This window comes from Salmo salar, unplaced genomic scaffold (assembly GCF_905237065.1).
Source record: "Salmo salar unplaced genomic scaffold, Ssal_v3.1, whole genome shotgun sequence".
Taxonomy (NCBI): domain Eukaryota; kingdom Metazoa; phylum Chordata; class Actinopteri; order Salmoniformes; family Salmonidae; genus Salmo; species Salmo salar.
The window spans coordinates 100,422-124,550 of record NW_025549040.1 but is presented as its reverse complement, the minus strand read 5'-3'; the positions used below and the strand labels follow the sequence as shown (position 1 = coordinate 124,550).

The 24,129-nt window shown below is 39.9% G+C and overlaps 1 protein-coding gene across 1 annotated transcript; it reads left to right on the top strand.

Annotated features, from left to right (window-relative positions):
* Positions 1-5,997: 5,997 nt before the first annotated feature.
* On the top strand, positions 5,998-14,142 carry LOC123735088 (zinc finger protein with KRAB and SCAN domains 1-like). Its single transcript, XM_045712967.1, has 2 exons — positions 5,998-6,564; positions 13,421-14,142. Exons 1-2 carry the CDS (start codon positions 6,243-6,245, stop codon positions 14,005-14,007), a joined length of 909 nt encoding a protein of 302 aa, XP_045568923.1. The 5' UTR covers positions 5,998-6,242; the 3' UTR covers positions 14,008-14,142.
* The last annotated feature ends 9,987 nt before the right edge of the window (positions 14,143-24,129 follow it).

Below are 24,129 nucleotides of genomic sequence, written 5' to 3'. Positions count from 1 at the left end.
TTTACACATTCTACCAACACAACAGATGGTAATACTACAGTGAATATTAACCAATGAGGTGGGTCTTTCCACATTCTACCATCACAACAGATGTTTCTACTATGAACACTTTCAGGTTAATTGAAGTTAAATTCCCAAATAGCCTCTACAGGTTTGGTCATTATCAGGTATTGGAGCGTTGAAAGATGATGCACAACAACGGTTTCTTCCACAAAACCACAACTTCAATAACCACCGCGGTCTAAATAACTGTAAAGTAAGTCGCCATCGAAATGACTACCGCTACAATCGACCAATCAACCATGACTTGAGCCTGTCGCCTGCAGTCCGTGGAGAAAAGTAGCTTTTTTTTCTGGTAAAGTTACACTGGGTACATGGGCCACATCAATAATATACCGTCCGGCACATTGTCTAGGAAAGTACTACGTGGCTCTGGTGGAAGATCAGACCTCACCACCATTTGACTGATGTTGGGGGCGTGTCTGAAGGCTACCCGTCGGGGTTCTTTAATCGTCTTTTCCAGTTGTGGATCAATGATCAAGACGTGCCAGTGTTTTAATGATGTGGTCCAACTGTTTACCAAGTGGGGAGAACTGAAGGAAGCATTGAACATGTTGGTCTGAAGGGAGGGAGGTTTGGGGAGTACTGAAGGAAGCATTGAACACGTTGGTCTGGAGGGAGGGAGGTTTGGGGAGTACTGAAGGAAGCATTGAACATGTTGGTCTGAAGGGAGGGAGGTTTGGGGAGTACTGAAGGAAGCATTGAACACGTTGGTCTGGAGGGAGGGAGGTTTGGGGAGTACTGAAGGAAGCATTGAACATGTTGGTCTGGAGGGAGGGAGGTTTGGGGAGTACTGAAGGAAGCATTGAACATGTTGGTCTGGAGGGAGGGGAGGTTTGGGGAGAACTGAAGGAAGCATTGAACATGTTGGTCTGGAGGGAGGGAGGTTTGGGGAGTACTGAAGGAAGCATTGAACATGTTGGTCTGGAGGGAGGGGAGGTTTGGGGAGTACTGAAGGAAGCATTGAACACGTTGATCTGGAGGGAGGGGAGGTTTGGGGAGAACTGAAGGAAGCATTGAACGTGTTGGTCTGGAGGGAGGGGAGGTTTGGGGAGAACTGAAGGAAGCATTGAACGTGTTGCTCTGGAGGGAGGGGAGGTTTGGGGAGTACTGAAGGAAGCATTGAACACGTTGATCTGGAGGGAGGGGAGGTTTGGGGAGTACTGAAGGAAGCATTGAACGTGTTGATCTGGAGGGAGGGGAGGTTTGGGGAGTACTGAAGGAAGCATTGAACATGTTGGTCTGAAGGGAGGGAGGTTTGGGGAGTACTGAAGGAAGCATTGAACGTGTTGGTCTGGAGGGAGGGGAGGTTTGGGGAGTACTGAAGGAAGCATTGAACATGTTGGTCTGGAGGGAGGGAGGTTTGGGGAGTACTGAAGGAAGCATTGAACATGTTGGTCTGGAGGGAGGGGAGGTTTGGGGAGTACTGAAGGAAGCATTGAACGTGTTGGTCTGGAGGGAGGGAGGTTTGGGGAGTACTGAAGGAAGCATTGAACGTGTTGGTCTGGAGGGAGGGGAGGTTTGGGGAGAACTGAAGGAAGCATTGAACGTGTTGGTCTGGAGGGAGGGAGGTTTGGGGAGAACTGAAGGAAGCATTGAACATGTTGATCTGGAGGGAGGGAGGTTTGGGGAGTACTGAAGGAAGCATTGAACATGTTGATCTGGAGGGAGGGGAGGTTTGGGGAGTACTGAAGGAAGCATTGTCGCTGTCTGAAACGTTCATCCAGACAGTCCTCTGGGTAACCCCGCTGTCTGAAACACTCATCCAGACAGTCCTCTGGGTAACCCCGCTGTCTGAAACACTCATCCAGACAGTCGGCTTGTTTGTCATAGTCACTCTGTGTACCACAAAACCTGCTTATGCGACAGTATTGGCTGACGGAGAGACTATTTTCTAGGGGTGTAGGGTGGAAGCTAACAGGGATTTCCTGTCCGTTGGCTTCCTGTATAGGTCTGTGCTAAAGCCACTCCTCTCCCTCTTAATCAAAATGTCCAGATAACTTGTTTCATGCGCATCAAAGGTGAGGGTGAATTTTAGATGACAGAAGTCACATTTAGGTGCCAGGTGTAACTGAGGCCATAGATGCTCCATATCCATTACTTTGAGTGTTTTATATAATACAACTAAATGTGTTTCTGTGTTGCAGCGGCTGTCAAGAAATGGAACGGCAAGGCCACAGAACATGATATAAGAGGAGCTGTGGGAGACCACCTCAAGCCCCTGGTAGAGCCAGGGGTGGTGTTTACCACTCCTTCAGCAGGCTGGAAAAGTCCGACTGATACTGTTTTTCATACTAAGTTGGACTAAGATATGTGTTGCTTTGCGCATATTTCTTCAATATGTTCAAATCAAGCTTTATTTATACAGCACATTTCAGACATGCATGCAACACAATGGCTTCACAGGAAAATACAAAGTAAATAAACATAAATATTTACCACAACAGGATAAAAAAAATATATAAGAATAACAACTGAAAGATTAATGAGCATTGTAAGGAAATATCATTGATTAAAATATTAAGAATTGGATGCAATATCCAACCCAAAATATAAGCTTGTTTTACTCCATTGTTTGTTGTTACGTTCCCCAGCAAGAAAACCAGAAATGTCCCTTAAATAGAAGAGGAACTAACAAAGAGTCACTGACAACAACCACAACTAAACAGGTGGGGTTTTAGGAGGGGTTCTGAAAGACACTATGGGGGTGTCCACTGAAAGTTGACTAGTAACAACAACTGGGACCTAAAAGACAGCCACTAAATCTGCCCAAGAAGAGGCAAACAAAAGAAAAACCCACACCAAACTTAAAGACAGGACGCAAACCAAAAAGGTAGCGTAACTAAAGTTGTTGACCCTCCACGTCTTTGAAGACAACTGGCATACTGGGCCAGACACTCTTAAATAGCACCTGGACCAGCTCAGGTGAAACACCTTCCCACTAACGAGATGGACAAGCCAGCACAGGTGGAACACAAACTGACTAATGAGGTGACACCAATCAGTGTGTCCTACGTGCTAACGAGCTAGACGTGCTAACGAGCTAGACGTGCTAACGAGCTAGACGTGCTAACGAGCTAGACCTGCTAACGGGCTAGTCGTGCTAGACGTGCTAACGACCTAGACGTGCTAACGACCTAGACATGCTAACGAGCTAGACGTGCTAAAGTCCAACCTCAAAACATAAATGGAAAAACCAAAGCCTGTAACACCTTCTCCCTTAAGACAACAAATACGTCCTATATTTTTGTTGGACAAGTTTGCTCACCATCAACAGAAAACAACTTCCATTTCACATTATAATCAACTACAATGCTTCACCTTCACCAATATAAACATGGTGTCTACTGGCTGTCAACAATTAAAAACAAGAAAACACACGTATTTTTAAATATATATATTTTTCTACAATGTAATTTTTTTAAACTCACTAGCTTCTAGAACTCTCGTCTTCCTAAAACTCACTAGCTTCTAGAACTCTCGTCTTCCTAAAACTCACTAGCTTCTAGAACTCTCGTCTTCCTAAAACTCACTTGCTTCTAGAACTCTCGTCCCCTTGGAACGAGCCCAAACAAAACTCATCTCCAATACAGAGAAACATGCAGTCAAAATAAATTGGGATCCATGGCAACGCACTGGCGAAACGCAAAACATTTTTGACTGCCCACCATTGAGAATTTCAGCAACCAAGTTGTCCTTACCACGGTCTGATTTCAAGAGGAAACTCCTGCAATATCGGTAGTAGCTTTCCACCTCACTGCGGAGCTTCTCTCTCTTTTCAGGGTTCACTAGATAGGCATGTTGTTGGATCTGGGCCCAGTCCCCAATGTCATGCTCTAGTACATTTGGGTTGGCACCTCCGAGAATGAACCCTGATATTCTAATAGCAGGGCAACAATGTCAATATAATTGTACCCAAAAATGGTAAGCTGGTTGCATAAATAATTATCATTACTAAATGTTACATAATATGAAATATGAAAATCAAATGTACACCCCTTTGTTAATATGTATTGGCAATAATTCACTTAATGGTGAGGCATGGAATAATAAAACATGTATATACACACAAACATCTGCCATAATCATATTACTTGTATGTTTTTAAACACCTTATAAACTGCACCAGCAACAACATCACTGCTGTTTAATAGCAATACATCACTGATATCCATTAAGGGGAAAATCAGGTTGTACGTGCTGTTGAAACTAACACCACTAAAAAACATGGAAATGGGAGATATATTTTACCTCACTGGTTAGAGGACAACCTGCAGAAGACAGTCAGCTACATTTTGGAGTGATACCTTACAATTTAGGGGTCGCTAAACAAAGGAATGAAACACTTATTTGTCATCACTCATCGATATCATGTTGAAATCAATTGCGTGAGAGTGGGGAGATGAGGTTGCATGTCCTGTTAAAACTAACAGCTCAAAAACCACATGGAATCTGGGAATAATGTGTACATCATTGGTTAGAGGACAACTTGTAGAAAACAGCTAGCTACATTTTGATTCAAGTGGGTCACCAATGCTGTAAGTGTAACACAGCTCTTTTTTTGTTAGTCACTTTTTGTTAAATCACATAAATAGTACTCTTTCAATTCAGAGCCTGGATTTTTCCCCTGATGAGGCTAATATCCATATCATGCTGAAATCAATAAAACAGGGGGCAAACGATTAGGGTTCTACATTGTGACATCATTAAAATACTCCTACTACAATGTTAAAACATTCTACATTATGACATAATTTAATTGATATCATGAAACAACTCCTTCATGTATGTATTTTCTGATGTTTGATCAGAGATCTTTTATCAGAGTATCTCTTGTCACATTGATCACAGCTATAAGGTTTCTCTCCAGGGTGTGTTCTCTGGTGTATAGACAGATAGCTAGATGTAGTAAAACTCTTCCCACATTGACCACAGCTATAATATTTCTCTCCTGTGTGTGTTCTCTGGTGGTATATCAGGCTGAATGACTGAGTAAAACTCTTCCCACTTTGATCACAGCTATAAGATTTCTCTCCTGTGTGTGTTCTCTGGTGTGAAGTCAGCTGGCTGGATGTGGTAAAACTCTTCACACATTGATCACAGCCATAAAGTTTCTCTCCTGTGTGTGTATGCTGGTATACTATCAGGTTGTTTAGCTGAGTAAAACTCTTCCCACATTGATCACAGCCATTAGGTTTAACAGGTTTAAGGTTTAACAAATCTTTTGTTTACAAAAGCTTTGTTAAATCAGCACAACAGTTTTCAGCTGGGCTAACATAATTGCAAAAGGGTTTTCTAATGATCAATTAGCCTTTTAAAATGATAAACTTGGATTAGCTAACACAACGTGCCATTGTAACACAGGAGTGATGGTTGCTGATAATGGGCCTCTGTACGTCTATGTAGATATTCCATTAAAAAAATCAGCTGTTTCCAGCTACAATAGTCATTTACAACATTAACAATGTCTAAACTGTACTTCTGATGAATTTGATGTTATTTTAATGGACAAAAAAATTGATTTTCTTTCAAAAACAAGGACTAAGTGACCCCAAACTTTAGATTGTTAGTGTACATCTACATTATGTATTGTTACACCATGTAGGAGCAGTATAGACCTAATCTGTTCATTATATACATCTACATGATGTATTGTTACACCATGTAGGAGCAGTATAGACCGACAGTAGCTGGCTACTTATTTAAATTTATTTTGACTTAATGAAACTGCCTTAAATGTGCTGTAGTAAACATTTTTTTATTCTCACTAATCAATCAACACATTCCTGTCTTTGTATATCTCAATACAATAGTATTATTTAATGAAATCCATTTAAAATAATATTTTCCCCAACTGCGTTTTCCATCCAGTCAGCAGACGGCGATGTGCGTCTTTCAGGCGATGCTGCAGCGTGACGTATAATCTAGTGGACGGTTCTTCAAAAACAACAAGTTAACCACCTCGGTAGCTTGCTAGCCAACATAGCCGAAAGATTCAAGCTCGTTAGATGCTTTCGGTGTATATTAGCGGCTGTGTTTTAGACACACTTCTATTGTATCAACTTGTTAACCTATTTAATTTAATATTACGTTGTTTTTTGTTAGTCAGATATAGTAGCTGGCTGGTTAAGTTAGCACTAGCTTAGTTGCTAATGATAGCTAGCTAGCTAACATCCACGAAAATGAGGTCACTAAGCTTCTCCCCTCCTGCTAAAGAAGAGGAGGTCTGCTGGACGGAGAAAGAAGCTCTGGGGCTGAACATTGTAGTGAAAGGGGAGAAGGAAGAGGAGGATGTCACAGTAAAAAAAGAAGTTGGGGATGAGGCTGTTCCAGTGAAAGAAGAGGAGGAAGACATGTTCAGAGTGAAAGAGGAGGAAGAGGATGTTACTGTGAAAGAAGAGGAGGAAGAAAAAGAGGATACAGTTTTTGGAGTTCAGAAGGAAGGGGAAATTTCTGTCACATTGAAAGATGAAGAGGTGGAGGTAGGAGATCTGATTTACACCAGTAAGTACCGCCTTAAATTGTTTTTTTCACTTTGGATATTCGGAGTTGGCTCATCAATACCTCTTCACCGGAGGGCCCTAGGATGATTACTGATATGTCTACAATCAGACGACATAGAGGGCAAGCTACCCCTTGTTTTCTCCGTTCCGTTTCCAAAAAGTGACTTGACATATACATTTGAGAAGGGTCTATCTGCTGACAGCAGACTGGGGGCCACGGCATGTAGTGATTTTAATGTAGTGATGATTTACTACACACCGTTCCCCCCAATAGAGCCATGTGAGAGTTGGGTTGGCTACACCAAAGATGATGGATATGCTGACAAGAAGTCTCTGCCCTAACAAGGGGAGTCGTTGTCCACAAAGCAGCACTGTGGGTTGTCTAGCTCCCGCCTATCCTTTCTTTGGATTGGTGGATACATCTTATTATTGTTATCTATTGTTTATATTCTATGAGGGTTGTTGTCGTCAACTGCCTGTATTCAATGGAGAGAGATGCTAAGCTACTAGCATGAATATGCATAGCGATCTGGAGACAACTCCTATAGTGTTTTTATCAAAGTTGTTGGTATGTCACGTGTCCACATAACAACTTAATCATTATGAAACTTCTGTTAGATCAAGTAAACCTCACGTAGCAAATAAGTCATTCATTTTGTTGTTGACCAAATTCGACACTTTCCACATTGGGTTGATCATTGTTTCCACTTGGATACAACCTACTGTAACCTACTGGCATGACCTACAGAGATACAACCTACTGTAACCTACTGGCATGACCTACAGAGATACAACCTACTGTAACCTACTGGCATGACCTGCAGAGATACAACCTACTGTAACCTACTGGCATGACCTACAGAGATACAACCTACTGTAACCTACTGGCATGACCTAGAGAGATACAACCTACTGTAACCTACTGGCATGACCTAGAGAGATACAACCTACTGTAACCTACTGGCATGACCTACAGAGATACAACCACTTGGATACAACCTACTGTAACCTACTGGCATGACCTACAGAGATACAACCACTTGGATACAACCTACTGTAACTTACTGGCATGACCTACAGCGATACAACCTACTGTAATTGCATGAGAAAATAATGGTACCAGTCAAAAGTTAAGACACATACTCATTCAAGGATTTTTCTTTACTTTTACTATTTTCTACAATGTAGAATAATAGCGAAGACATCAAAACTCTGAAATAACACATATGGAATCATGTAGTAACCAAAAAAGTGTTAAACAAATCAAAATATATTTTATATTTGAGATTCTTCAAAGTAGCCACCCTTTGCCTTGATGACAGCTTTGCACACTCTTTGTATTCTCTCAACCAGCTTCACCTGGAATACTTTTTCAACAGTCTTGAAGGAGTTACCACATATGCTGAGCACTTGTTGGCTGCTTTTCTTTCACTCTGCGGTCCAACTCATCCCACACCATCTCAATTGGGTTGAGGTTAGGTGATTGTGGAGGCCAGGTCATCTGAAAATATAAAATCTAAAATTTGATCTCATCAGACCAAAAGACAGATTTCCAATGGTCTAATGTCCATTGCTCGTGTTTCTTGGCCCAAGCAAGTCTCTTCTTCTAATTGGTGTTCTTTAGTAATGGTTTCTTTGCAGCAATATCAACCATGAAGGCCTGATGGTCCTCTGAACTGTTGATGTTGAGATGTGTCTGTTACTTGAACTCTGAAGCAAGCTTAGTGAGCTCATGGTTGGAAATGTTAGCTAGCTAGGCTAGTGCTAACTTAACCAGCCGGCTAGCTGACTAATAACAGAAACACCGTAAATATGAAATTAAATCGGATAACTAACTCGACAACAGAAGTGTTTAAAACACAGTGGCTAATACACATGAAAGCGTCTAAAGAGCTTTATTGGTTCGGCTATTTTGGCTAGCAAGCTACGGAGGTGGCTGACTAACTGTTGCTGCTGTTGAAAAAAGCGTCCCATCCACTAGATTAAACATCACACTAGCAGCATTGCCTTAAAGCCCCACGTCGCCATCTGCTGACTGGAGTGGGTAACGCAGTTGAGTAAAATGTATATTATAATTATCAGACAAAAAGTTAAAGGGTGGGAAGCATGAGTTTTTACTCACCAGTGTAACAATACAGTGTGGTTAAAGACTTAGTAACCTAGTTGTATTCACGATCTGGTTACCTATAAGTACAAACAGTTGTTTTTCGTTATTACACATGTTTTCATTTATTTTGGGATATCTTCTAAACTACCCACAATGCAGTATTTCTCAGCGTCATATGGAGGATCTACTCTGTGCTATTGAGTTTCTATGCTAGCTCGGTAGCTAGCTTAAGCTTGCAAACGTTAGCCACACCTCATGCTTTTCATGCACTGTGTGGTTGTGTTATCTAGAGGGAACCCATTAGCACGGTAGGCTCTGGTGCCTTCTTACCGTGGCTTCAAAACAAAAGAGAAAATCACACCTGCTTGCTCCTTTAAAAAAAATTTTTTTAGGTAGGTACTTTACATTTGATACCGACAGCTACGAGTCACGCGTTAAAATCGCTAAGCAATATACTTCAAAGCAGTGTGCCGATGCCTGTATCAATTTATCAGCAGCACGTGATCAATGATGTTCGAAGCTTCATTTCATCGAACAACCGCCTGCAGCTCACACTGCAGGCGACTGCAGACTAATTGATCTACAAATCACCTTGCATCATAAATAACTACTCATTGTTATTTATAAATCAGTCAGCCAGTCACCATTTACCCAAAATATAGCATGGACTTGATGCTCACGAATGCTTCAGGGAGATGTTCCCCATCACTACTTTTCAGCATTCTCTGTGAAGTACACTACGGGAGTTTGGTTCGTTTTTCCACCTTGGCTTACTGCTAGCTGACTGACATCTGGAATCTATCTATTTTGGATGTTGGGGATTTTCCATGACATCATTCTGTGTGTCTCTGCTCTTTTGATCTGCATGTTTTAGTTGGGTTTTGTTAGTTGGGTTCTAACTGGTCTCCAGTAGTTGGGCTCCAGCTCGCTGACCATAGCTAGTTGGCTAAATAGCTAATGTTAGCGGGCTGGCTAAGAGAACTGCATATAGCTAACATTCTTTGATATTTGGTTCGATGGCATTATGTATTTCCAAAACTGTGGTTTACTTTAATCACTCAAGTCATGAGTGGAAACGGTTGGTTTAATTTCAAGTTCTACATTTGAAGTTATTTCTGTTGTAGTTTACATCATAGGGAATAGGCTGGTCCTCCATATTACTTCACACCTGACTTTGGCATTCTTCTGAATTCTGATTGGTTTTATGTAATAACTCCAAAAATAGAACAGTGAGGGGTGACTGCATTGGGACTTAAAAAAATATTTTTCATTTGATAATTTATAAACAATACAAAAAATACAAATGACAGCATCATACAAATATTAACTACATCACACCTGCCCAGACCCACTAGAACACACCTCCATCTCCATTAACTACATCACACCTGTCCAGACCCACTAGAACACACCTCCATCTCCATTAACTACATCACACCTGTCCAGACCCACTAGAACACACCTCCATCTCCATTAACTACATCACACCTGTCCAGACCCACTAGAACACACCTCCATCTCCATTAACTACATCACACCTGTCCAGACCCACTAGAACACACCTCCATCTCCATTAACTACATCACACCTGTCCAGACCCACTAGAACACACCTCCATCAACTACATCACACCTGCCCAGACCCACTAGAACACACCTCCATCTCCATTAACTACATCACACCTGCCCAGACCCACTAGAACACACCCCCATTAACTACATCACACCTGTCCAGACCCACTAGAACACACCTCCATCTCCATTAACTACATCACACCTGTCCAGACCCACTAGAACACACCTCCATCTCCATTAACTACATCACACCTGTCCAGACCCACTAGAACACACCTCCATCTCCATTAACTACATCACACCTGCCCAGACCCACTAGAACACACCTCCATCTCCATTAACTACATCACACCTGTCCAGACCCACTAGAACACACCTCCATCTCCATTAACTACATCACACCTGCCCAGACCCACTAGAACACACCTCCATCTCCATTAACTACATCACACCTGCCCAGACCCACTAGAACACACCTCCATCTCCATTAACTACATCACACCTGTCCAGACCCACTAGAACACACCTCCATCTCCATTAACTACATCACACCTGTCCAGACCCACTAGAACACACCTCCATCTCCATTAACTACATCACATTTGAGAGTAGTTACATGTCTCCAGCCCCATCCATCATCTTATTACCAAAACAGTGGTGGAATGACATCTTTGTTATTGTTTCAACTGCAGATTGGTTGTTTGATTGTGTGGTTTTTTAAAGGGGCAACCTAGGATTTAAACAGAAACAAAATGGCAGCCCAGAGACCTGAGCTGTGTTGGAATAATCATACTAACCGTACTATTTGTGAAGTACATTGAGTTTGTAGTATGCTTATTGGTTGTAGTATGATATAGTTGGTTTTGCCAAAGGTTCCCTGGTATGCAAGCATTTCTAAACTTTATTCCCTGTTTGGGGTATTGTGATGTCATTATGGGGTATTGTTATGTCATTATGGGGTATTGTCTGAAGATTGATAATAAATAAAAAGATGTCATCCATTTTGGAATAAGGCTGTAACATAACAAAATGTGGGAAAAGGGAAGGGGTCCAAATGAACTGTATGTTCTAGGGCTGTCCCAGATTAAAAAAAATAGTATTTTCTTTCTACCAATTGATTGGTTGAAATTTTATGACGTGTATTTTTTCATATAGACACACCCCACATGTTTAATAAAATCAACTGTATGTACGGAACTTGAACTGATGCTTCAAGCGTTTGATTAACTAATTAACACACACAAATGACTTGAGGAAGCCAGAGATCAATATAACCAGAAGAAAATAACCAATTACCGACCTGCTGCTGATCTTCGTAAATTTGGACGTTATGCTCCTGAAGTTTCCGGTAAATCCGCAAACTTTTTCCTTTTCCATTTGGAGTGCCAATTTATCTTACCATTTCTACCGATCTGCCAGTTATGAACGAGTTACAACACCTGTTTGGCCCCGCCACTTCCTGGGTCGGTGAAGAGCGGAATTAAATTGAAGGAATAAATCAGAGTCTCACGCTCATAACCTGTGGAAGGCGGGGCTTCCAGCGAGGCGTGGATTTAATAGTATGTTGTACCTAGTTTCCCTCCTTCAGGGAACAGTAGTTATAGTCATAACGTTATGATGAACTTTAACTTAAATACTGGATCTTGCTGTCGGACAGTTGTTTTTGTATTCAGATCTCTGAAATGCTCTCTAACTACGTAACATTTAGTGTCTTCTTATGTTATGCTGGGAAAACAGTTTTCATGGGCACATAAATCCTAAATCATTTCAGAGTTTGCTAAATCCAATGGTTGTAACAGATTCACCTTAAGTTGATTCACAACACCCAAATGGATACTGTCATTAACGCAGTTCTTCAATAATTACACATAATACTTAATACAGTAGCTGTTTACTTAGTCACATGTTCAACTATCATCAGCTGATCCAGGAAATCATTTTCTGAATGCCAGTCAAATGTGCTTCTTCATTCATTACACCGGTAAAGACAGTTATGCCGTGATCCACGTTGGATCCAATATCCCAAACAAATTGATGTTTATAATGTGATATTGTCTGCTTGATTTACAGTAGGGTCTCGTTAGTCTGTTTGCGCACAGAGATACTTAGCTCATAATGTGTGGAGAACTGTTCCTTGATGGATAGGCTATTGCACAACACACAGAGCTATTTTCCTTTATTCAGGACATTTAGCCTACTGGGACTATTCACAACATTATCTGGTGATGAGGTTATGAAATGTCATGACAAATACATTTTAGTTTCCAAGTTTCACCTGAAATATTAAATGATTTATAATCCTAGGTCTATGTTATTGTTAGGTGAAGTTATGGGTCCTACAGTAGGTCTATGTTATTGTTAGGTGAAGTTATGGGTCAATTTGTTAAACACTTAGTGGACAAACCCTCATTGTCAGGCTGATGGAAAACGAGCCAAAGAGCATTTTACTGGTTGAAGACGTTTTTAAATATAAAGTAGTAGATTTTCAACAATAACATAAACATTATATAAATCAGGACATTCAAATGAGTCTTACAATTATAATCCAAAGTAGTGTGAAATGCACTCATAATCAACCTGGAAATGGAGGCTATATTTGCTGTCAGCCGATGAGAACTCCCCTGAGTTTTCCCCCACGGTGGTGAATTAGTGAATAGACACAGAGCTTAATGTGAGTTTCCTTGAGTAGCACTCCTGATCTTGCACTGATAGTGTGTTGTAATATTCAGAATACATTGTGGAAAAACTAAAATATTTGCTCACCGTTTTTGCTTCAGGCAGATATACAACATCCATAACTAGTGGTTTCCTCATTAGCAGGGAGGTGTTTCTGCAACCAAATTGCGTGTGCATCGCCATTGTCGCAATTTTAGAAAACACAGAAAGGGGCCTATTTTGGAGACCAAAAATTCATCTGGCACACTGCTTAGGATTTCAAAATGTTTTACTTTTTTCTAGCCTAAAATCATTGATGTTACTACTAATGTGAAAACAAGACTAAATATGACTATTGTTGCTCACTTGACTGTCTTAAGACAATTGTGAAGTAATTTTAACATTCATTACAGACGTCAATTGTTGTATAACATTATGGCTACGCTGTTGGCATCACCTTTTACAATAGATTTCTGCTGTTGTGGGCCTTTAACCATCTGTCTGACTTGTTGTTCACACAGGAGAGAGACGTGACTATCTTGGATCCTCTGGGGAGCCTCAACAACATGATGATGCTAACGAGGCAGAGAAGAGTCTCTCCAGATCATATCACCTCAAGAAACCCACAGAGAAGAAATCTCACCTCTGCTCTGACTGTGGGAAACATTGCAAATCTTCATCAGAACTTAAAATACACCAGCGAGTACACACAGGAGAGAAATCTCACCACTGTTTTGAGTGTGGGAAGAGTTACTTAAGATCAGAATCACTAAAAGTACACATGAGAATTCACACTGGAGAGAAACCTTATAGCTGTGATCAATGTGGGAAGAGTTTTACTCAGTCAAGCTGCCTGAAAACTCACCAGAGAATACACACTGGAGAGAAACCTTATAGCTGTGATCAATGTGGGAAGAGTTTTACTGACTCAAGCTGCCTGATAGTACATCTGAGAACACACACAGGAGAGAAACCGTACCACTGCTCTGGCTGCGGAAAGAGATTTGTTAGTTCAACAGATTTAAAATCACACCAAAAATACACACAGTTGAGAAATCTTAAAACTGTACTCAATGTGGGAAGAGTTTTAATCACTCAAGCTGGCTGATAGTACATCTGAGAGCACACAGGAGAGAAACCTTATAGCTGTGATCAATGTGGGAAGAGTTTTGTTACATCTAGCCATCTGACTCTACACCAGAGAACACACACAGGGGAGAAATCTTATAGCTGTAATCAATGTGGGAAGAGTTTTACTCAGTCATTCAGCCTGATATACCACCAAAGAACACACACAGGAGAGCCTTCCCTGTAGCTCAGTTGGTAGAGCATGGTGTTTGCAACGCCAGGGTTGTGGGTTCGATTCCCACGGGGGGCCAGCACAGAAAAAAATAAAATAAAAAATAAAAATGTATGAAATTGTATGAAATGTATGCATTCACTACTGTAAGTCGCTCTGGATAAGAGCATCTGCTAAATGACTAAAATGTAAATGTAAATGTAAAATGAGAGAAACCTTATAGCTATGATCAATGTTTGAAGAGTTTTACTACATCCAGCCAGCTGACTTCACGCCAGAGAACACACACAGGAGAGAAATCGTGTAGCTGTGATCAATGTGGGAAGAGTTTTAGTCACCCAAGCACCCTAATATCACACCGGAGAACTCACACAGGAGAGAAACCTCATAGCTGTAATCAATATCAAAAAATATACTCTGATAAAAGATCTCTGATCAAACATCAGAAAATACATACATGAAGGAGTTGTTTCATGATATCAATGAAATTATGTCACAATGTAGAATGTTTTAACATTGTAGTAGGAGTATTTTAATGGTGTCACAATTTAGAAGCCTAATCGTTTTCCCCCTGTTCTATGAGCCTCATCAGTGGAAAAATCTTTGTACTTTGCTCCGTTCATCTTTCCCTCGATCCTGACTAGTCTGCCAGTCCCTGCCACTGAAAAACATCCCCACAGCATGATGCTGCCACCACCATGCTTCACCGTAGGGATGGTGCCTGGTTTCATCCAGGTCTGAGAGTCCTTTAGGTGCTTTTTGGCAACTCCAAGCGTTCTGTCATGAGCCTTTTACTGAGGAGTGGCTTCCGTCTGGCCACTCTACCATAAAGGCCTGATTGTTGGAGTGCTGCAGAGATGGTTGTCCTTCTGGAAGGTTCTCCCATCTACACAGAAGAACTCTGGAGCTTTGTCAGAGTGACCATCAGGTTCTTGGTCACCTCCCTGACCAAGGCCCTTCTCCCAAATGTATGTAGTTCTGTCCTTGAGCTGTTCTTGTCTATTGATCTGTATTATGTCATGTTTTGTGTGGGCCCCAGGAAGAGTAGCTGCTGCTTTTGCAACAGCTAATGGGGATCCTAATAAAATACCAAAATTGCTCAGTTTGGCCGGGTGGCCAGCTCTAGGAAGAGTCTTGGTAGTTCCAAACTTTTTAAATTTTAGAATGATGGAGGCCACTGTGTTCTTGGGGACCTTCAATGCTGCAGACATTTTTTGGTACCTTTCTCCAGATCTGTGCCTCAACACAATCCTGTCTCAGCTCTATGGACAATTCCTTTGACCTCATGGCTTGGTTTTCACTCTGAGAAAGGTGTGTGCCTTTCCAAATCATGTCCAATCAATTGAATTTACCACAGGTGGACTCCAATCAATTTGAAGAAACATCTCAAGGATGATTAATGGAAACAGGATGCACCTGAAAGCAATTTCGAATCTCATAGCAATGGGTCTGAACACTTAAGTAAATACATTTGCAAATGGTTTGTCATTATGGGGTATTGTGTGTAGATTGATGAGGGGAAACAATTCAACATTTTTAGAATAAGGCTGTAATGTAACAAAATGTTGAAAAAGTGAAGGGGTCTGAATACTTTATGAATGCACTGCATTCCGCTGGCAGTTTTCTACCACTGGCAGTTTTGTACACAATCACATGATACGTGGTATAGAAAAGTCCAATCTTAGGAGAGTACATGGGAGGCGCTATACTGTGTGTCTGCAGGTGTCTATCTGGTCAAAACCACTGATACAGGTGCCCCTCCACCCTCTGGTGGGATGGATCATGTCTACAGAGAAACCTAGATTCAAATACTTAGATTTGTGTGTATTGGGTATATGTTGTGAAATTGTTAGATATTATTTGTTAGATATTACTGCACTGTCGGAGCTAGAAACACAAGCATTTTGCTACACCCGCAATAACATTTGCTAAACACGTGTATGTGACCAATAAAATGTGATTTGATTTTGATTTGAAATAAACGTCCTATTTATCAAAGGTGCTTTTGGCTGGAGTCAAAATTACTCCAAAGGATTTGAATTTGTTAAAAGTCCATATTGATACAGAAACACTAAACCATGATTTAGATGTATTAAGATCAAGTTGATTGTCAAAGTCATGAAAAATTTAATAAACCACATTTTGGCTATGATAAAAGATATGCCTCTGGGGTCAAAATGATCCATGTCAGAAGTATGGTTCAATGCAAATATGTAGTGGGTCTAAAGTTTGTTTTAAATTATCACTCATTAAACACGAATCAATCAACACATGCTTCTCTTTGAACGACTTAATATAATAATCAACTTTTATGGAATAAATGAAAAATAAACATTTGGTTCCTCAACTGCGTTACCCACTCCAGTCAGCAGATGGCGATGTCTTTTTATTTTTAATTGATTTTATATATATTTTTTAAATTCAAAATACAGATCAACAATTTACATTGTTACATCATACAAAACAGAATGCAGCTATTAACGAGAAAATACTAAAACATACAAACACAAACAATATCAATGAAGTAATAAAAAATAAAAAATTCTAGTGCAATTGTAATCACTCTGAAAAAATCTATAATGATTCAGGAAAATGTTATTCTTGTTGTTATTCACTGGGGTTAATGTTTTAATAAAATAGTTAAATTCAATCAGAAAAATGTGTAATTTTGGTATAGAATTTTGGAATTTTTGTCTTTGTATAAAGTATTTGGCAACAAGAATAAAAATATTCACAATCATTTCAATGGTCTTGTTATCATTGCAATAGTAACATATAGTAACATATTATTTCTTTCATGTCAAAAACATAGACAGTGTTCATAATGGTAAAGAAGTATTTTGCAAGGTTTTCCCAAAATTCTGATACAAATGGGACAGATTCTCACCTTTTTCACAGAAAACGCAGATATCCTTTTTACAGATGAAGTCAAGAAAGGTCTTATTGATCTCTTTACAAGTAGAAGGATTTACAAATAAAGATAATGAGGGGTACACAAAACGAGACAGTCCCTCTGCCTTGGACAGAAGTACTCTCCCAAGTATAGAAAGATCTCTTTGTAGACAATCATTAAATATATTTTTGGTTTTCTTAATTGTAGGAGAGAAATTCATATGTTGTCTGACTAAGTGTTTTTTTGACAGATGTATTCCTAGATTTTAAACACAGTACTTTACAGGAATATTTTCTATTTCTTTATCATCAGAGTCAAATAAACATAAGATTTCACATTTAGACACATTCCATTTTAATCCTGATGCAATAGAAAATGCAGTTATAGCATTAAGGGCGACCTGGTTTTTGTCTCTTAAAAAAGAGTAGTATCATCAGCCAGTTGGGAAATTTTGATTTCTTTGTTAAAAATGGTTAAGCCATACAAATTTGCATTAGTTCCACAACCAAAATGAATAAAAATGGCAAAATTGGGCATCCCTGTCGTACACTTCTGTTGACACTGAACATTTTGGAAGTATTAAGGTTTAGTAACACAGAACTATTTATATCTTTGTAAAACATGCTTTGATAAAATTTTCACCGAATCCAAAAAGTTTAAGTGACCTAAAGAGAAATGAATGTTCAATTGTGTCAAAGGCTTTACAGAAGTCCAAAAATAAGACAACCGCATCTGAGTCAATTGCATCTGAATAAACTATAAGGTCCAAGACTAAACAAATGTTAGAGCTGATGTGACGACCCTTCATGAATCCTGTTTGAGTCTCATTTATAATGGTATCTATTCCTTTCTTTAATTTTTGCCATAAACCAGAGCAATCAATTTGTAATCAATATTTAATAAAGTAATTGGTCTCCAATTGTCAATGAGAGAAGGGTCTTTATTGGGCTTCGGAATCAGTGAAACAAGGCCCTGTTTCATAGTGGAGACCATTTCACCATTTTTAATGCAATCTGAAACATATTAAAAATAGGGTCTTCTAGTAACTCCCCAAACTGTCTATAGAAGTCAACTGATAGGCCATCAGGGCCAGGAGATTTCCCTTTTTTTCATTGAATTCAGAGCCTCTCTAATTTCTTAAATTGACACAGGTGAATCGCAAACTGAGTGGAAATCATCCTCAATTACAGGGACATAATTCTGAATGTGGCAAATGTAGCTTTCACAACCATCTTCCTGAAATTGAGAGCTGTAAAGGTTTTCTTAAAAGGAATTGACAAATGATAATATTGTAATGGGATCTTTGCATAAAACATTGTTAATTTTGAGTGCAGTTTTCTATATTTTCTTTTGTAGTTTCTCTTTTCAAGTGCAAAAAAGTAACTATTGTTTCTTCCCCCTCTTCAATCCATTTTGCTCTTGACCTTACAAAGGCACCCTTTGACCCGTGTAAAGCTGTTCTAATTCTAGTTGTAAAGACTTAAATACAGACTCTTCTTCTTTCTAATTCTAGTTGTAAAGACTTAAATACAGACTCTTCTTCTTTCTAATTCTAGTTGTAAAGACTTAAATACAGACTCTTCTTCTTTCTAATTCTAGTTGTAAAGACTTAAATACAGACTCTTCTTCTTTCTAATTGTAGTTGTAAAGACTTAAATACAGACTCTTCTTCTTTCTAATTCTAGTTGTAAAGACTTAAATACAGACTCTTCTTCTTTCTAATTCTAGTTGTAAAGACTTAAATACAGACTCTTCTTCTTTCTAATTCTAGTTGTAAAGACTTAAATAAAGACTCTTCTTCTTCAGATAGATTCTCTTCTTTAGAAAACTGTCAACCTTAATATATATATATATATAACTTAAACATCCATGGTGGAGACATTAACACTTGGTAGACTATATAACTTAAACATCCATGGTGGAGACATTAACACTTGGTAGACTATATAACTTAAACATCCCTGGTGGTGACATTAACACTTGGTAGACTATATAACTTAAACATCCATGGTGGAGACATTAACACTTGGTGGACTATATAACTTAAACATCCATGGTGGAGACATTAACACTTGGTAGAATATATAACTTAAACATCCATGGTGGAGACATTAACACTTGGTAGACTATATAACTTAAACATCCCTGGTGGTGACATTCACTTTTTCATAATGTTTCCAAATTGATTGTTTTTTCTAGAAGCACCAGCTTGTTGTTGTTGTCGTCATGGCTGTTCCTGTTGGGTAGCAACTTCACCAGCTTGTTGTTGTTGTCATGGTTGTTCCTGTTGGGTAGTAACTTCACCAGCTTGTTGTTGTTGTCATGGTTGTTCCTGTTGGGTAGCAACTTCACCAGCTTGTTGTTGTTGTCATGGTTGTTCCTGTTGGGTAGTAACTTCACCAGCTTGTTGTTGTTGTCATGGTTGTTCCTGTTGGGTAGCAACTTCACCAGCTTGTTGTTGTTGTCATGGCTGTTCCTGTTGGGTAGCAACTTCACCAGCTTGTTGTTGTTGTCATGGTTGTTCCTGTTGGGTAGCAACTTCACCAGCTTGTTGTTGTTATTCTGAAGCATCTTGTGTGATGTAGGTCTTGTGGGGAGACGGTGAGAGAAGATGGATTCTATTCACATGCTGACCAGCTTCTGAAGAACATATGGTGCTAGAATGGAGAGGAGATCAGTAAACAACAGAACGTATGGTGCTAGAATGGAGAGGAGATCAGTAAACAACAGAACGTATGGTGCTAGAATGGAGAGGAGATCAGTAAACAACAGAACGTATGGTGCTAGAATGGAGAGGAGATCAGTAAACAACATATTTACATATGTGCAACATTGTGACAGCACTGGTTCTACCCTATTTGGGAAGTTGGTCTGCCTGCTCCTCAGGCTGAGAGAGATATTCTGACAGCAGGTTCTAGTCCTCTTCCTCTGTATATAAAAACTGTTTAAAACTCTATAACACAATAGTGGTTTTGGAAAACTGGTTCATATATCCTAAAGTCAATGGCGAATGTGGCTATGTATATATTTATTTTGCCGTTCATAAATTGAAGACCTATTTCAGCAAGTTAACCAGGTTTCTGCTTGTTTAGCTAGCCGTGTTAATGACGAGCTAACTAGCACCGTTGGTCACTGCACTACAATGTGTCACGCAGCTATTACCAGCAGGTGATTTACTAGCAGGTGACTTATTGAAATATTAACTTCATGTTTATTTTCTTACAACCTTCAAATGTTTATATAAAAAGGGTTGTACTTGTGCTCTGTATTTATGGATTAATATCACTTCACATTGAGGGCATGTATCACTATTGTTGCTCCTATCTAAATGATATCTTGTGTCCTACCTAACCATGTATCACTACTGTTGCTCCTATCTAAATGATATCTTGTGTCCTACCTAACCATGTATCACTACTGTTGCTCCTATCTAAATGATATCTTGTGTCCTACCTAACCAGTGAACGTGTGGCTGTGACCGTCCTGTCAGGGCCTGTCATAACTGTTTTATTTTACTGCTTTTCTGTATTTTTTGGTTATTTTCTAAACACAACGCATGTATATTATACAATCACTTTGTCGATTCAGTCTGAGAGCAGTGAACATGTGACTGTCCTGTCAATGCCTGTCATCACTGTTTGATATCTTTTACTGCAGATAAAAACTGAGTCAACCTGAAGTGTGGGTGTCCGTGTGCCTTTCTTCTGGGGGGCTGTGTGAAGTTGGTTACACCAGGTGCCTGTACTACAGAAACACAGCTAATCCAACAATAGTGCTAGGTGCCTGTACTACAGAAACACAGCTAATCCAACAATAGTGCTAGGTGCCTGTACTATATAAACACTGCTAATCCAACAATAGTGCTGGTGCCTGTACTATATAAACACTGCTAATCCAACAATAGTGTAGGTGCCTGTACTACAGAAACACTGCTAATCCAACAATAGTGCTGGTGCCTGTACTATATAAACACTGCTAATCCAACAATAGTGCTAGGTGCCTGTACTATATAAACACTGCTAATCCAACAATAGTGCTGGGTGCCTGTACTACAGAAACACTGCTAACCAAGCAATAGTGCTGGTGCCTGTACTATAGAAACACTGCTAATACAACAATAGTGCTAGGTGCCTGTACTATATAAACACTGCTAATCCAACAATAGTGCTGGTGCCTGTACTACAGAAACACTGCTAATCCAACAATAGTGCTAGGTTCCTGTACTACAGGTTCCTGCACACTTGATTAAAGGGGAACTACTCTCAAAAATCTAAATTTCTTAGATTTTTCCCAAACCTCAATTGATGTGGTTTAAGCATTGTTATGAACATACAATTGTATTGTTTTTCTGTTTAAAAAAAGTCAGACTTTGAGAACAAAAACCTGAAAAAAAATGAGAGAAATTTTGAAACCTGTGAATTTCTGACTCAGTTTCTCTGTTTCAATAATAGTTATTATATTATCCTACTGAACAGTACAGCTTGGGTTGGTCTACTATTATCCTACTGAACAGTACAGCTTGGGTTGGTCTACTATTATCCTACTGAACAGTACAGCTTGTGTTGGTCTACTATTATCCTACTGACCAGTACAGCTTGTGTTGGTCTACTATTATCCTACTGAACAGTACAGCTTGTGTTGGTCTACTATTATCCTACTGAACAGTACAGCTTGGGTTGGGCTACTATTATCCTACTGAACAGTACAGCTTGTGTTGGTCTACTATTATCCAACTGAACAGTACAGCTTGGGTTGGCCTACTATTATCCTACTGACCAGTACAGCTTGGGTTGGTCTACTCTTATCCTACTGAACAGTACAGCTTGGGTTGGTCTGCTATTATCCTACTGAACAGTACAGCTTGGTTTGGTCTACTATTATCCTACTGAACAGTACAGCTTGGGTTGGTCTACTATTATCCTACTGACCAGTACAGCTTGGTTTGGTCTAGTATTATCCTACTGAACAGAACAGCTTGGGTTGGTCTACTATTATCCTACTGAACAGTACAGCTTGGGTTGGTCTGCTATTATCCTACTGAACAGTACAGCTTGGGTTGGTCTACTATTATCCTACTGAACAGTACAGCTTGGGTTGGTCTACTATTATCCTACTGAACAGTACAGCTTGGGTTGGTCTACTATTATTCTACTGAACAGTACAGCTTGGGTTGGTCTACTATTATCCTACTGAACAGTACAGCTTGGGTTGGTCTACTATTATCCTACTGACCAGTACAGCTTGGGTTGGTCTACTATTATCCTACTGACCAGTACAGCTTGGGTTGTTCCACTATTATCCTACTGAACAGTACAGCTTGGGTTGGTCTACTATTATCCTACTGACCAGTACAGCTTGGGTTGGTCTACTATTATCCTACTGAACAGTACAGCTTGGGTTGGTCTACTATTATCCTACTGAACAGTACAGCTTGGGTTGGTCTACTATTATCCTACTGAACAGAACAGCTTGGGTTGGTCTACTATTATCCTACTGAACAGAACAGCTTGGGTTGGTCTACTATTATCCTACTGAACAGAACAGCTTGGGTTGGTCTACTATTATCCTACTGAACAGAACAGCTTGGGTTGGCCTGACTGTGAAAGACCAATATGGGATTCATCATTTTAGGTCATTCAGAGTGTATATCACTGTTTCTCATGCTTTTCACACAGAGGGCCTTTCCTTCGCTGGGCCGTTTGGAAAATGTTTTACTAAATTAGAGTACTGTATACCCACTTCTCCAGGCACCACTAAACCACTGGCCTACACAACAGCTTTCAACATACCAGTATTTAGTTTGGAAACTTTCTAAAGAAATGCTGGTATAACTAATACTATATTAAAATACATCAAATTATCCATTTATTTGTTTCTAAAGTGGTTGCACTGCTGTGAAAAACAGTTGTACTGCACTACAGTGTTAAAATAATCGATATTCTCAAAGTTGATCTTGTCTTTGCAGGGGGACTCTTATTTAGAAGAAAAGAATCTGATGTTGTGCTGCCAGCATATTATCCTGCTGCTAGCAGAACGGTAATATAGGCTTAAAACCTAGAATATTTGTACGGTGTGCTGCGAGGTACAAACTGCAGAGATCTCTATAGAGAGAAAGATCAATAAGAGGTTATTTAAGAGGCTTAATAAAAAAGAAATAAAAAAACAGGCAAATTGGGTTGATGAATTATGGTCCAAGGTGAAGCCATGCTGTCCCAAACACCCTTTTGATTGGTCACATGTCCTGCTCAGGGACACACCTGACTCAGGAGACTGCAATGTTTCTATACTCATTGACTCACCCTTTTGATTGGTCACATGTCCTGCTCAGGGACACACCTGACTCAGGAGACTGCAATGTTTCTATACTCATTGACTCACCCTTTTGATTGGTCACATGTCCTGCTCAGGGACACACCTGACTCAGGAGACTGCAATGTTTCTATACTCATTGACTCACCCTTTTGATTGGTCACATGTCCTGCTCAGGGACACACCTGACTCAGGAGACTGCAATGTTTCTATACTCATTGACTCACCCTTTTGATTGGTCACATGTCCTGCTCAGGGACACACCTGACTCAGGAGACTGCAATGTTTCTATACTCATTGACTCACCCTTTTGATTGGTCACATGTCCTGCTCAGGGACACACCTGACTCAGGAGACTGCAATGTTTCTATACTCATTGACTCACCCTTTTGATTGGTCACATGTCCTGCTCAGGGACACACCTGACTCAGGAGACTGCAATGTTTCTATACTCATTGACTCACCCTTTTGATTGGTCACATGTCCTGCTCAGGGACACACCTGACTCAGGAGACTGCAATGTTTCTATACTCATTGACTCACCCTTTTGATTGGTCACATGTCCTGCTCAGGGACACACCTGACTCAGGAGACTGCAATGTTTCTATACTCATTGACTCACCCTTTTGATTGGTCACATGTCCTGCTCAGGGACACACCTGACTCAGGAGACTGCAATGTTTCTATACTCATTGACTCACCCTTTTGATTGGTCACATGTCCTGCTC

Coding starts and splice junctions, on each gene's coding strand:
- LOC123735088 (XM_045712967.1), top strand. CDS start 6,243: ATGAGGTCACTAAGCTTCTCCCCTCCTGCTAAAGAAGAGGAGGTCTGC. Junction 6,565..13,420: donor AGGAGATCTGATTTACACCA/GTAAGTACCGCC, acceptor TTGTTCACACAG/GAGAGAGACGTGACTATCTT.